At 36.4% G+C, this 12,455-nt stretch overlaps 1 protein-coding gene across 6 annotated transcripts in view; it reads right to left on the reverse strand.

The window, feature by feature from the left end:
* Ddx4 (DEAD-box helicase 4) overlaps positions 1-11,854 on the reverse strand; it is a 56,572-nt gene extending 44,718 nt beyond the window's left edge. For 3 of the 6 annotated variants that reach the window (XM_015497376.1, XM_015497373.1, XM_015497372.1), the window contains exons 1-2: positions 10,764-10,835; positions 5,574-5,634 (exon numbers count right to left, since the gene is read on the reverse strand). In XM_015497376.1, coding sequence (XP_015352862.1) covers positions 5,574-5,634; positions 10,764-10,835 — 133 coding nt within the window. Of the gene's footprint in view, positions 1-5,573; positions 5,635-10,763; positions 10,850-11,777 lie in introns of those variants that run through there. The other 3 variants (XM_048799981.1, XM_048799982.1, XM_015497374.2) reach the window with 2 other exon arrangements.
* Positions 11,855-12,455: the final 601 nt, after the last annotated feature.

The following is a 12,455-nucleotide window of genomic DNA, read 5'->3' on the forward strand; positions in this document are numbered from 1 at the left end:
ACCAGGGATTGCACCCAACACTGAGCCACATCCCCAGCCCTTTTTTATGTTTTATTTAGAGACAAGTCTCACTCAGTTTCTTAGGGCCCCGGCTAAATTGCTGAGGCTGGCTTCGATCTCTCAATCCTCCTGCCTCAGCCTCCCAAGTGACTGGGATTACAGGCATGCACCACCATGCCTGGCTGAAATTTTTTCTTTTTTAATGTAACAGTGTTTCTTTAATTTAAGGTATTCTGATGAAGAAAATTAGTTTGATAATAGCAACACTAACAGAAGTGACATTTGTGCAACAGTAGAGTGTTGTAATGTACATCATTATGTCTTGGAAATCTAATTCCTAACATACAATCAAATAAACCAAACTGATCACCATGCTTCATTCATTTCCTTCAACCATTCGGTAAAATCTATTGTTTCGGTAAAATCTATTGTTTGACAAGAGAACCAGTTTACTCTATAAATCAATCATAACAGAAAAAAATTCATAAATATTGTAACATTTTTTAAGCACTTCAACAGAATTCATAACTCAAAGAAATATATCACAATGGAAGTTTAAAACACTTAGAATCACCAAGTGTGGTAGCACACATAATTCCAACTACTTGGGAGGCTGAGGCAGAAGGATCATAAGTTTGAGACCACCCTCGGAACTCAAAGACACTCTCAAAATAAAAAACAAAAAGGACTGGGGATGTAGCTCAGTGGTAAATTGCTTGACTAGCATGTGCAAGATTCTGGGTTCAATCCCAGAACCAAAGAAAAAAAAAACAAAAAAGTTTCCAAAAATTAACTCACCAAAACTAACTTAAGAAATAATGCAAACACACATACACACACAGTTATCCTATGGAAATTCAATCAGACTTTAAATTTCTACATCAAACCCAGAGAGTGTTTTACAGGAGAGTTCTATAAAACTGGCAAAAAGCTAATCAATCCAATATCATACACATCTTCTAGAAAATATACTATTCACCAATGTATTTCACAAGGCTAGAATAACTCTGATATGACAAAACAGAAAAAAATTATAAGCCCCCATTACTAACAGATACAAAATTTCAATATATTAGCTAACCAGACCCCACAGTAAATTGAAAGAATAAAATATTACTAGAGGGCTGGGGCTGTAGCTCCATTGGTAGAGTACTTGCCTTAGCACGAGTGAGGCTCTGGGTTCAATCCTCAGCACCACATAAAAATAAATAAAGGTACTGTGTCCATCTACATCTAAAAAAAAAACACTTTAATATCATGAGACAGTTTGTTTTATCCTGTTATATAAGGGTATTTTAATATTAAATACCCTTTTTTAAAATTTTTAGTTGTAGATAAACATAATTACAGGATTGAATCCAGTGCCTCACACATGCTAGGTAAGAGTTCTACCACTGAACTACCAGCCCTAAAATACCTTTTTTAAAAGGTAATTTATAACAGATTAAAAATAAATATTTAATTATCATAAAATATATAACACATTTTAAACCCTCAACACCCAAATGTAGCTTGTAGCTATCATACTGAACATTGCAAATGGATGATATTTCCATAATTTCAGAGAAATATAATAGCCAGGTGTGGTGGTGCACTCCTATAATCCCAGAAGCTCAGGAGGCCGAGACAGGAAAATCTCAAGTTCAAAGCCAGCCTCCCCAACTTGGTGAGACACCCAAGCAACTTAGCAAGATTTAAAAATAAGAAATAAAAAGGACTAGCAATATGGCACAATGGTTAAGTGCCCCTGGGTTTGATCCCTGATTTAAAGAAAAAAAAAAACACCAAACCTAGTAGTCCCCAACTTGTGAGACAAAAACACCAACAGAAAAGGTGATAAGGTGTTCTCACTCATGTTTCCATCTTCAATCAATGTGTGAAAGCAGACTTCAGCACAACAGTACTCAATACATAAGAAAGTAACTCAGGTGTAAGAGATGACAACTCAGCTGGGCACAGTGGTGCATTCCTGTAATCCCAGCTAATTAGGAAGCTGAGTCAGGAAGATGGCAAGCTCAAGGTCAGACTGGGCAAGATTCTCTCTCAAAATAAAAAGTGACTTGGGGGATGGGGGTTGTAGTTCAGTGGTAGAGCACTTGTCTCACATGTGTGAGACACTGAGTTGGATCCTCAACACCACATAAAAATAATAAAATGAAGGTATTGTGTCCATCTACAACTAAAAACTAAATTTAAAAAATTTACTTGGGATGTAGTTCAGTGGTAGAGCTCTTGCCTAGCATGTGTAAGACCCTGGGCTCAATCCTAGCACTTGGTTGGGGGGGGGGGGTAGAAGAGACAAATCAATAGTTGTTTTAGAATCAATAAACAGATTTTAAAAAAATACCCTATACTCACAAACTGAAATTTCTGTATATGCATCTCAAAATTTCTCCTACCTTCTGGCGTTTATATCACTTAGCTATTACTGACTTTTTTCTCCCTCATTTCCTATAATTTTATATATCTGACTGATTTTGCACTTAGGAGCCACATAATGTATGCCCATCTATATTCTCCCAACTTCTCAACAAAAATGCAATTTGGCCAAAATTAATATTATCACAGAAAATAAGTATGTAGAGAGAGATATTTCATAACAGCATAGAATTTTGTTTTCTGAGATGTCACTCATCTAAGCAGATTGAATTAAACTTTCACTATCTTGCACAATGTCTTTAAGAAAGGTCACTTAGTGTAAAGACTTTCTAAACAATGTAGCTGCTAAACAAAAATGCCTAGAACAAAAAACCTTAACTGTATTTGGCATTTTTTGAAGAAATAATGATAGGATTACATTCTTGACAATCTGCTTTGATAAACTGTTACATGATAGACGTGTCTGAAAATGTTTATTATGTATACATAGGCAAAAAAAGATACTAAAAGCTCTAGAGATGTTTTAAAAGTAGGCATATACAAAGGGTCAGGACTCAGAATATCAAACTTAACACCATCACTAGAATTTCACACAATAAGATTCAAAATTATTTCCAAGCTAAGAATCTTCCCTTATACTATCAATGAAGCATGAAGGTTAAGACATTTTCAATTTCCTCTCTCTGAAAGCTGAAGAAAAATTAATTCAGGCAAAGTGAGGGGGGTGGAGGGTTCAAGGCAGAAGAAACATACGATCCAGAGAAAATGGAATGGGAGAAAGCTAGAGAAAGGCCAGTCTATACTAAAACAGCTGGATGGAGTATTCAAATCCTTTTCCAATTAAAAAAGGAAATTGATAGATCACATTATATGTTATAAACTAAATGGATATTTGTTTGTGCTTCTGGTAGAGAGTTTGGAAATGAACTAGCAATAGGAACACAGAATTTCAAGCTAACGAAACAAGAGTTAACTAGCAAAAAAACAGAGGGTTGATAAAAGAAATGAAACCATATTATGGGGTTCAAAAGTGAATGACATAGGGCTGGGGATGTGGCTCAAGCGGTAGCGCGCTCGCCTGGCATGCGTGCGGCCCGGGTTCGATCCTCAGCACCACATACAAACAAAGATGTTGTGTCCGCCAAATACTAAAAAATAAATATTAAAAAAAAAAAATTAAAATAAGTTTAAAAAAAAAAAGTGAATGACATATACATACCTATAAAGTAGTAACTTTATAAAATAACTACTATATAAAAGTAACTTCATGGCCTATAAGCTCTGACATTTTAAAACCAGATAATGAACTTTTTTCACTTAATTTTGGAAAGAATTAGATTATAATAGTTGCTTAGAAAGTTTTCTGTGACTATCATTAAGTAAAAGATGTGGTATAATAAGATTCCATTTCTATGAAATACGTAGAGAAATATTTTCAAGTACAATTCTAAGAACATAAGAAGGGCACGGAATGCAAGGGCAGGTAGGCAAAGGAAAAACAAGATAAATATTTATAATAAAAAGAAGTATGTGTAAAGCCAGTGGAATACAATTATCTCTGCGGGATATATAGAGAGATCTAAAAAAAAAAAAATCAAAGGACTGTCAACAGTGGCTAAATCTACAAATGAAAATCAGGATTTCAGATAATTTTGTTTCTTATTTTTTGGGGGGAAATAAACATATTGAACTATCAGTTTAGTATACATTCATTTGCCTCATATATTCTTTAATAAGAAAACGTAATTGATTTTGTTTCATTAGTCTAAATATTCACAGAACTAAGCAAAAGCTCAGCTTTTAGTTGGTGGTTATTTCAATCTAGCTTTCTGAAAATATTAACTCAAATACATAGAGACTCACAGCAAACACATAGTAATTCAATTCACAAAAAATACAATGGTGGGGCTGAGATTATAGTTCAGCAGGTAGAGCACTTGCCTAGCACATGTCAGGCACTAGGTTTGATCCTCAGAACCACATAAAAATAAATAAATAAAATAACGGTATTGTGTCCATCTACAATGAAAAAAATATTTTTAAAGTAAAATGGTGGTTTCAAGTTATTGTTTAATGGGTATAGAATTTCAGTTTGGGAAAATGAAAAAGTTCTGGAGGTAGATGAAGGGTGGTAGTTACACAGCAACGTGAATATACTTAATGTCACTGAACCATACACTTAAAAAAGATCAAAATTGCAATAACCACAATAAAAAAATTTTTCAATACAATAGCAATCCATTTCAGCCTGCTTTGAACTTCGATAAAGCAAAAGACTGCTGTCATGAGTTTAACTTCCTAGACTAAGCCCTCCCACTTAAACCCATCTTCCCATCCACATCAACTCTATATTAGAGAGAGTATGTGTGTTGGACAATCAAGGTGAATGCATCAGTGTGAGGGAGCAGCCCAGGTGGAAACAAGTTCAGAGAAGGTAATTGAGAGCAGCAGGAAGGATAGGGCTCCTTTATCTTGACATTCATTTCTCTTCTTAGGACTTATCCGAAATTAGTTTTCTGATCTCAAAGAAACTCATATCTTAATGGCATGACATGTGTGGCTTGAATAGTTCTTACCCTGGCCATTCACCACCATTGGAATCTGCTTCAATAACTTTACATATAATATACAACATCATACTTCCTTATGTCAGGAATCCTGACAATGCTCTAGCAACCTAGAAGCCAAACATGCAACTTCCGGGTTGAACAAAGGTTTACAGTAATCCACTAACTATACTAACACTACACTTTCCCTTCTCTCCCTTACTCTAGCTAGAAGTGCCCCCAACCCAAGGTATCCAAATTATAATGAATTCTCACTAGGAAATTTTAAAAACATCCCCTTATCAGGGGGATGGGTTGTAGCGCAGTGGGAGAGCACTTGCCTAGCTAGGACGCATGAGGCACTAGTTTGATCCTCAGTACCATATAAACAACTAACAATTTATTTTTAAAAATATGCTGGGCTGGGGTTGTGGCTCAGCGGTAGAGCGCTCGCCTCACACGTGCGAGACCCTGGGTTTGATCCTCAGCATCACATACAAAGATAAACAAGTGAAATAAAGGTGTTGTGTCCAACTACAACTAAAAAGTAAATATTAGAAAAAAAATTTTAAATATGTCTATCAGTCTGCTCCTTATTCACTAGATGAAATTCTTAAAGAGTTTTGCCTTTTTTTCCTTAACACATACCTGATGATGAAGCTGAAGTCCTGTTAAAAGTGTCTCCATTTGCTCCAGAAGAATATTTATCCTGTAAGAGGAAAGACCAGTTTTTCACTTTGCATATTAAGAATGTCATCTATTTCACAAATAGAAAATTAGAATAGTAACCCCTTTTCCAGTAGAATGCATTCTAAGACTTCTAGTGGATGCCTGAAACAATGGATATCAAACCACTGATTCATACAGACACACTATATTTTTTCCTACACAAACATACCTGTGATAAAGTTTAATTTATAAATTGGGCACAATAAGATATTAACAAAATAAGAATAATTATAATTATGTAATAAAATTATATAATATGGTCTCTCAAAATATCTTATTGGGCTGTACTCACTCTTCTTATGATGTGAAATGATACAATGCTTAGGTAATAAGAGGAAGTAAAGTGAGCAACATAGGCATTGTGATGTAACATTAGGCTACTACATTGACATTGTCAGAAGGCTATTAGTGGCTTAACACTTTCAACAACAAAGAAATTTATTTTTAAAACTTCCACTGTTTATATAAAATGAAATCGTTAATATATCCAAATTTTTCAAATGGAAATCACTCTAAGAAAATTCACTTATGCACAGAAAAGAACTTGTCTTTATATGCAAGTACCTCCAATTCCTCTCCTTTTCCCTTTCCTTCTCTGAATTCAACTTCTACTACTCTTGTCTTATTTCATTGTGCTTTAGTCATATTGGCTGTAATAAATTGTATAATGGTCATTAACAAATAATCCTAATTCCTGGACTTTGTAAGTGTTACTTATTTGAAAAAGGGTCATGACAGATGTGATTAAGGATTTTGAAATGAAGAGATTACACTGTTTTATCTGAGTGGGTCCTTTGAAAGGGGTAAAGGGAGATAATACAAATACACAGAGGAAATGGCCATGTGAACACAACTAAGAAATGCAACTACAAGCCAATGTCCTCTTACAGCCACCAGATGATAGAAGAGAAAAAGATTTTCTCCAAGAGTTTCAAGATGGAAGGTAGACCTTCTCAAACCTTGATTTCTAACTTCTGACTTCTGGAACAATATGAGAATAAATTTCTATTGTTTTAAATTACCCAATTAGGGGTAATTGCTGCCACAGACACATGAACTCAACACATTCACATTTTTCTTGGTATCCAAATATGCTAAGTTTCCTTCCTCTGACTCAGAAGCTTGGTAAATGATGGCTTTTGGGGACTGTTTCAGATCTCCCACTCATGAGTCAAGGAAGCCTTCCCTCTCTCCACTTGAACCAACCCCCCCTCCACACACACACACACACACACTCAAAATCCTTATTTTTTCCATAGCTTTTTTTAAAAAAAAAAAATTTTTTTTTAGTTGTAGTTGGACAGAATGCCTTTACTTTTTTATTTTTATGTGGTGCTGAGGATCGAATCCAGTCCCTTGCACATGCTAGATGAGTGCTCTAACGCTTACCTCTGAGCCACAACCCCAGACCCATCCATAGCACTTTTTAATCATTCATAATTATCTGGTTTACAAATGTGCTTATTCTATCTCCCCAAATAAAATACAAGTCTTTGACAGCAAGTATTTCATCATGTTCAACACTACCTTCAGCATACAGAATTCAATAAATATATGTTGAATGATCAGAAGGCTTGTCGGTTTACTTTTAGGACACCTAGCTATAAATCATTTGTAACCTCTTAAATCACCCAAGTGAACCAATTTAGAAACTTCAAGCCAGGAATAGCGGTGTATACCCTTAATTCCAGCTACTTGGGAGACTGAGACAGAAGGATCACAGATTCAAGTTCAGCCTGAGAAATGTAGCAAGACCCTGTCACAAAACAAAACTTAGTGAAGAGGCGGAGATGTAGCTTAGTGGGAGAGCACTTGCCTAACATGTGCTAGAACCTGGGTTCAATCCCCAGTACTGAAATAAAAAATTTAAATTTCAAAATGTTTTAACACATAAGAACTCCCCTATGCAGCTACAAAATATCCTATTTTGGTGAACACATTTCTTTTCACCTGTACCCTTTTCAATTCTGGAATGTCATATGCAAGCTCCTTTTCTAAATTATTACTAACTTTGCTACTGCTACTTAACACAATTACCACTGTGGAGCAATTATCTCACACTGTTTCCACTTTAATCACAAAAGTTTTTATCTTCTGAAATGTACCACAAAAATGGAAATTTATTCAATATAGTAATGATCACTACATTTAATCATCTGGTCACCTAACAAAAAACACTAACAGCTAATAATAAGTAAGCAAACTAAATATCTAATACACTCACCATATCCATACATTCTAACACTCATCCCAATAAGCCTGCATACTATGTACAAATGTCAACCACTGAGATTTCTGGAATTTATAACTGCTAAGTTACCAAATTTTTTATAACTCATATCTTTCATTTTTCTATTCCCCCAGGTTGTGTACTCACTTCAAAATCAAGATTTTGGAGTTTGGAGTTTTTCTGTGAGAGAAAGAGGACAGGTACTGGAGACTGAATCCAGAGGCACTCTACCATGGAGTTACGTCCCCAACTTTTCTTATTTTGAAACAGGGTCTCACTAAGTTGCCCAGGCTGGCCTCAAACTTGCACTCCTCCTGCCTCAACTTAAGGAATCTCTGGTATTACAAGGTGTGTGCCACCATGTCTTTCTAAGTGCTACCAGAACAGTGCCCTATTACTGCAAAATTATACAAGCATTTATGAACATATCTCGAAAAAAAAAAAAGCTCCTGCAAAGCACTCATAAAAGTCTGATGATAAATATCGCTTAAATTGATATTAATCCAATGCTATTTTTTAAAAGCCACTATAAATTTAAAAGGAAAGCACCACCTAGTTTTGAGATGAAAACTTATTTAGAATGACCAATCAAAGGGGTGCCTTAGGGCTGGGATATGGCTCGCTCAGCCGTAGAGCACTGGTCTAGCATGTGTGAGGCCCTGGGTTCAATTCTCAGCACCACATGTAAATAAAATAAAGGTATAGTGTCCATCTACAACTAAAAAGTATTTTTTTAAAAAATTGGTGCCTTAAATAAAAAAATGGCAGGGAATAAAAGACCTCCAAATTTTCCTCCATAAAAATGTCATTTATACATCCTTATTCTCTGCACTTAATCAAACAAGAAAGGAAAACAAAGCTACTGACTGCATCATGTTCAAGTTAACTAGGAAGTTACTAATTGCACAACCAGCACCAGGTGTCAAGTTTGCAGACAAATGTAAAAAATTTACTATAAATTGGCCCCATACAGATGTATTAAGAACTGTAAGGTGAAATTATCAACATAAATTCACATTCTATTTAGTATTCCAAATGTCATGATACAAGGTATGTTACGAATACTACAATGACTCCAAAAAGGTGAACTTGCAAGATGTAATAGCTAATCCTCAATTTCTGAAACTTGATACAACAAATATGCACAACATACTGCAGTGCACTGTGCTGTTTGAAGAGCGCTCCATTTAGACAAACATCTCAAACTAAAAAAAATAAAACTAGACTGATGAAAAAGAGCCTATCTGTATATTAAACTTTGTATTATAGCAAATCTATTAAGAAAAAGGGGGTGAAAAGGGAGCCATAAAATATCCTCTGACCAAATAATTCCTTTTTTTTTTTTTTTGGAGGAGGGGATTTATTGGGGATTGAACTCAGGGGCATTCAACCACTGAACCACATCCCCAGTCCTATTTTGTATTTTATTTAGAGAAAGGATCTGACTGAGTTGCTTAGTGCTTTGCTTTTGCTGAAGCTGGGTTTGAACTCGCAATCCCCCTGCCTTAGCCTCCCAAGCCACTAGGATTACAGGGGTGCATCACCACACCCAACAAGTAATTCTATTTTTGAGAAAAAAAATTCCCAAATTAAATAAGTTGTAGGTACTCATGACAATGTCAAAGTAAAAAACTAACACCATCTTAAATTCCCAGAACAAAAATCATTCATATTATGACAGATCCTTTCCATAGGTCTTATGTATGCATAAGAAATTATTTGTAGGAAATTAGTAATATGGAATAATCTGTAAAGAGTGAAAAAAACAAAAGCTGGATTCAAAAATTACTGTGATAGGACTGGGATGTAGCTCAATGGTACCAAGTTTGCCCAGTATGCATCAGGCCCTGGGTTCAATTTCAGTACTTAAAAAAAAATTGTTATATACTCTAATAAAAACATATTTTGGAAGACAGAGGGAAGCTTTTCATAGGAGTAACTATGCTAGAGAGCAACATTTTTAGGTGATTTTTCTCCTTTTTTCACAAAATGTGGTTATGCTTTTATGATGAAAGACGACTATAAGAAGATAACAAAAAGATGTTATTTCTAAAATAACTTCCAAGATAAGAAACATGACAAAATCAGATTAATATTTTGGGTATTGCTATTCAAACTCCATATATGAATCAATTCCAGTTAATTTAAAGAACTGCATTTTTTATATAAAATAAGGATTTACACAAAGGCATCACTTAAAATCAGAAAGTATCAAAATTTATTGTCTTACAAACAGGAAATTTTGTAAGAATCTGAAGAGAATAAAAACTTTTGGAGATAATGTCAACAAAGTAACACTTCTGCAAAATCAATCCCTTAAACTATATTATCAAGATTCATTCCACAAATTTTTAAAAAGTCAGAACTGAAACCCAAAAAATCTAACCCAGCGCCACTGCTTCTGAATTACAATGCAATTTCGCAAATGCCAAACAGGAAAAAGATCTGATGATCTGTAATATATTAAACTGATGGCACAATTTGAATCAGCCTAAAATATTTATCTTAGGAGCCTTCCTTGCATAAAACCAATTTTCAGAATTCAAAATATCATCCAGAACCAAACTTTTGCCAATTTTCCATGTAAGTGTCCCTCAGAGACATTCCACCAAATTTGAACAAGCTTGCTTTCACCTGTAAGTCCTAAATCACTGAGATGTAAATAAGTTCTTCATATCACATCTAATTTAGCTTTTAATTGTCACATTATCAGATACATAATTCTACACAGGCATTCTTTTTCATTCCCCATAAAATAGTTTATAACAACCACAGAGATAAACACTGAAATAGTCTATAATTTAAAACTTCCCCACCAGTTTTTCAATTTTGATAAAAATCCATAGCATTTAATAATTGCACACTTTAAATTTTATTACCTTTTCAAATACAGGAACATAGGAAGACACATGAGGTTTGATGATTTCTGCTTCCCAATCTTCATCTCCCATGGTGGCTTCAAGTTCTATTTTTATTTTGTGGGGGGAAAAAGCACTTTGACCTCCATTAGATAAGAACTGTGTCTTTAACAGCATAAACTATCCGTCTGGGGATATAACTCCCTCACAGAGCAAATGAGACCCAGGGTTTGATTCCCGGCACATCCACACCCACCGAAAAAAAAAAAAAAGTATAAACAATCAACAATCATTGTTTCACATATAGCTATTGGAAATGCTCAACTAAGTGCTAATCTTCCCAAAAGGATTTTGCAAAAAATGGAGAATTGGGTATTGCTTCTTATCTAGTGATTGCATTTATAGCCATCCTTTTTATATTTCAAAGCCAGATGAACCACTTAACTAATCATTCTAGCAATCACCAGGTTGCCGGTGATGCTTAGGCTCTGTCCCAAAAAAATGGTTCTCTGTCAAAGTATCCCCCACAAAGAGCTTGTTGGATACTAAGGGGATGGAAATTTTTAAAGATACTACTCAAGATTTCCGCCTTTCTAAGCTTTCTCCTTTCGCTCCCCTCCAGAGGTAGACAGGAAGTCTGATACAGGTTTCTTGTTTGCTTGGGATGGAGAGGTTAGGGAAAGACCTTGGATACTGGAACAGAAAGGTTAGAACTAAATCTCTCCAACACAGGACAACTACTTTCCTCCAGGAATGTCTGTACACAAATAGTCCTATAACAATCTTTGTCAGAGAAAAGGCTGCGTAACCGCTGGGGAAAAGACCCTTCACCTCCTCCGCCGGCCTCAAGCCTCAGGTCACCCACAGGGTTTTAGACTCAAGACAGGAGAGGGAAAGGCTCCCAAAGAAAGCTTCAAATGCTTGTCCGGCCCATCCCACTCTTCCTTTGGCAAAGGCCCAGCGACGAGAACCCCAGAGGGCCTGGGCCACGGCCAGGCAAGCACCCCAAGGTCAGCTCCACACCCACTCACTCACCTTTCCGCTTCCAGCTCTCTCCGGTCCTCACAGGATCCGTCGCCGCTTAAACGGCTGCACGTGCAGACGCACTCTGCGTCAGGTGCGCAGCTCCAACAACAAATAGCACCAAGCGACGAGCGCCACCAGCCAATCAGCGCTCTGACGGTGGGCAGAGTCCCACCTCTCCCTGAGGCCCGTATGTTCCCTATTTGCTCATGTTTAGGGCTTCAGTGACAGGAACCTTTGGTACACACTCGTTGAGGATTTCTTTAGGCCTGTGGCTACACTGCTGGCCATGGGTCCCCTGTCTCCACGTTGTGGGTGGGATTCTCAATATTGGAGAGGCTCTAGATTTAACCTGTGCAAATTCTGCAAGCAAAAGCTGTCCACCTCCATTTTCTCACATAAAAATAAAAGTGGAGTAGAGTAATACCCTCCTTCAAGTCCTTTTAGACTTCTCGCCCCTTTTGCCTCTCACAGTCCCTGGATGTTGGCCTCTCTGGTTCTCAATTTCTGAGGTGATGGCTTCACATCCGGGGAACCAGTGCCTCTGTGTAAGGCTGAGGCCAGTAGAGTGTTGTATCCCTTTTCCTCCCTGTATGAAGGGTGAGGATGAGGCTCCATTCTGGTGGTACCCCAGGGTGTTGTAAAGAAAGCCTATCGTATAAAGTTGGTAGTTCACCTTTGTAAGAAGGA

The sequence above is a fragment of the Marmota marmota genome, unplaced genomic scaffold (genome assembly GCF_001458135.2).
Source record: "Marmota marmota marmota unplaced genomic scaffold, marMar, whole genome shotgun sequence".
NCBI lineage: Eukaryota > Metazoa > Chordata > Mammalia > Rodentia > Sciuridae > Marmota > Marmota marmota.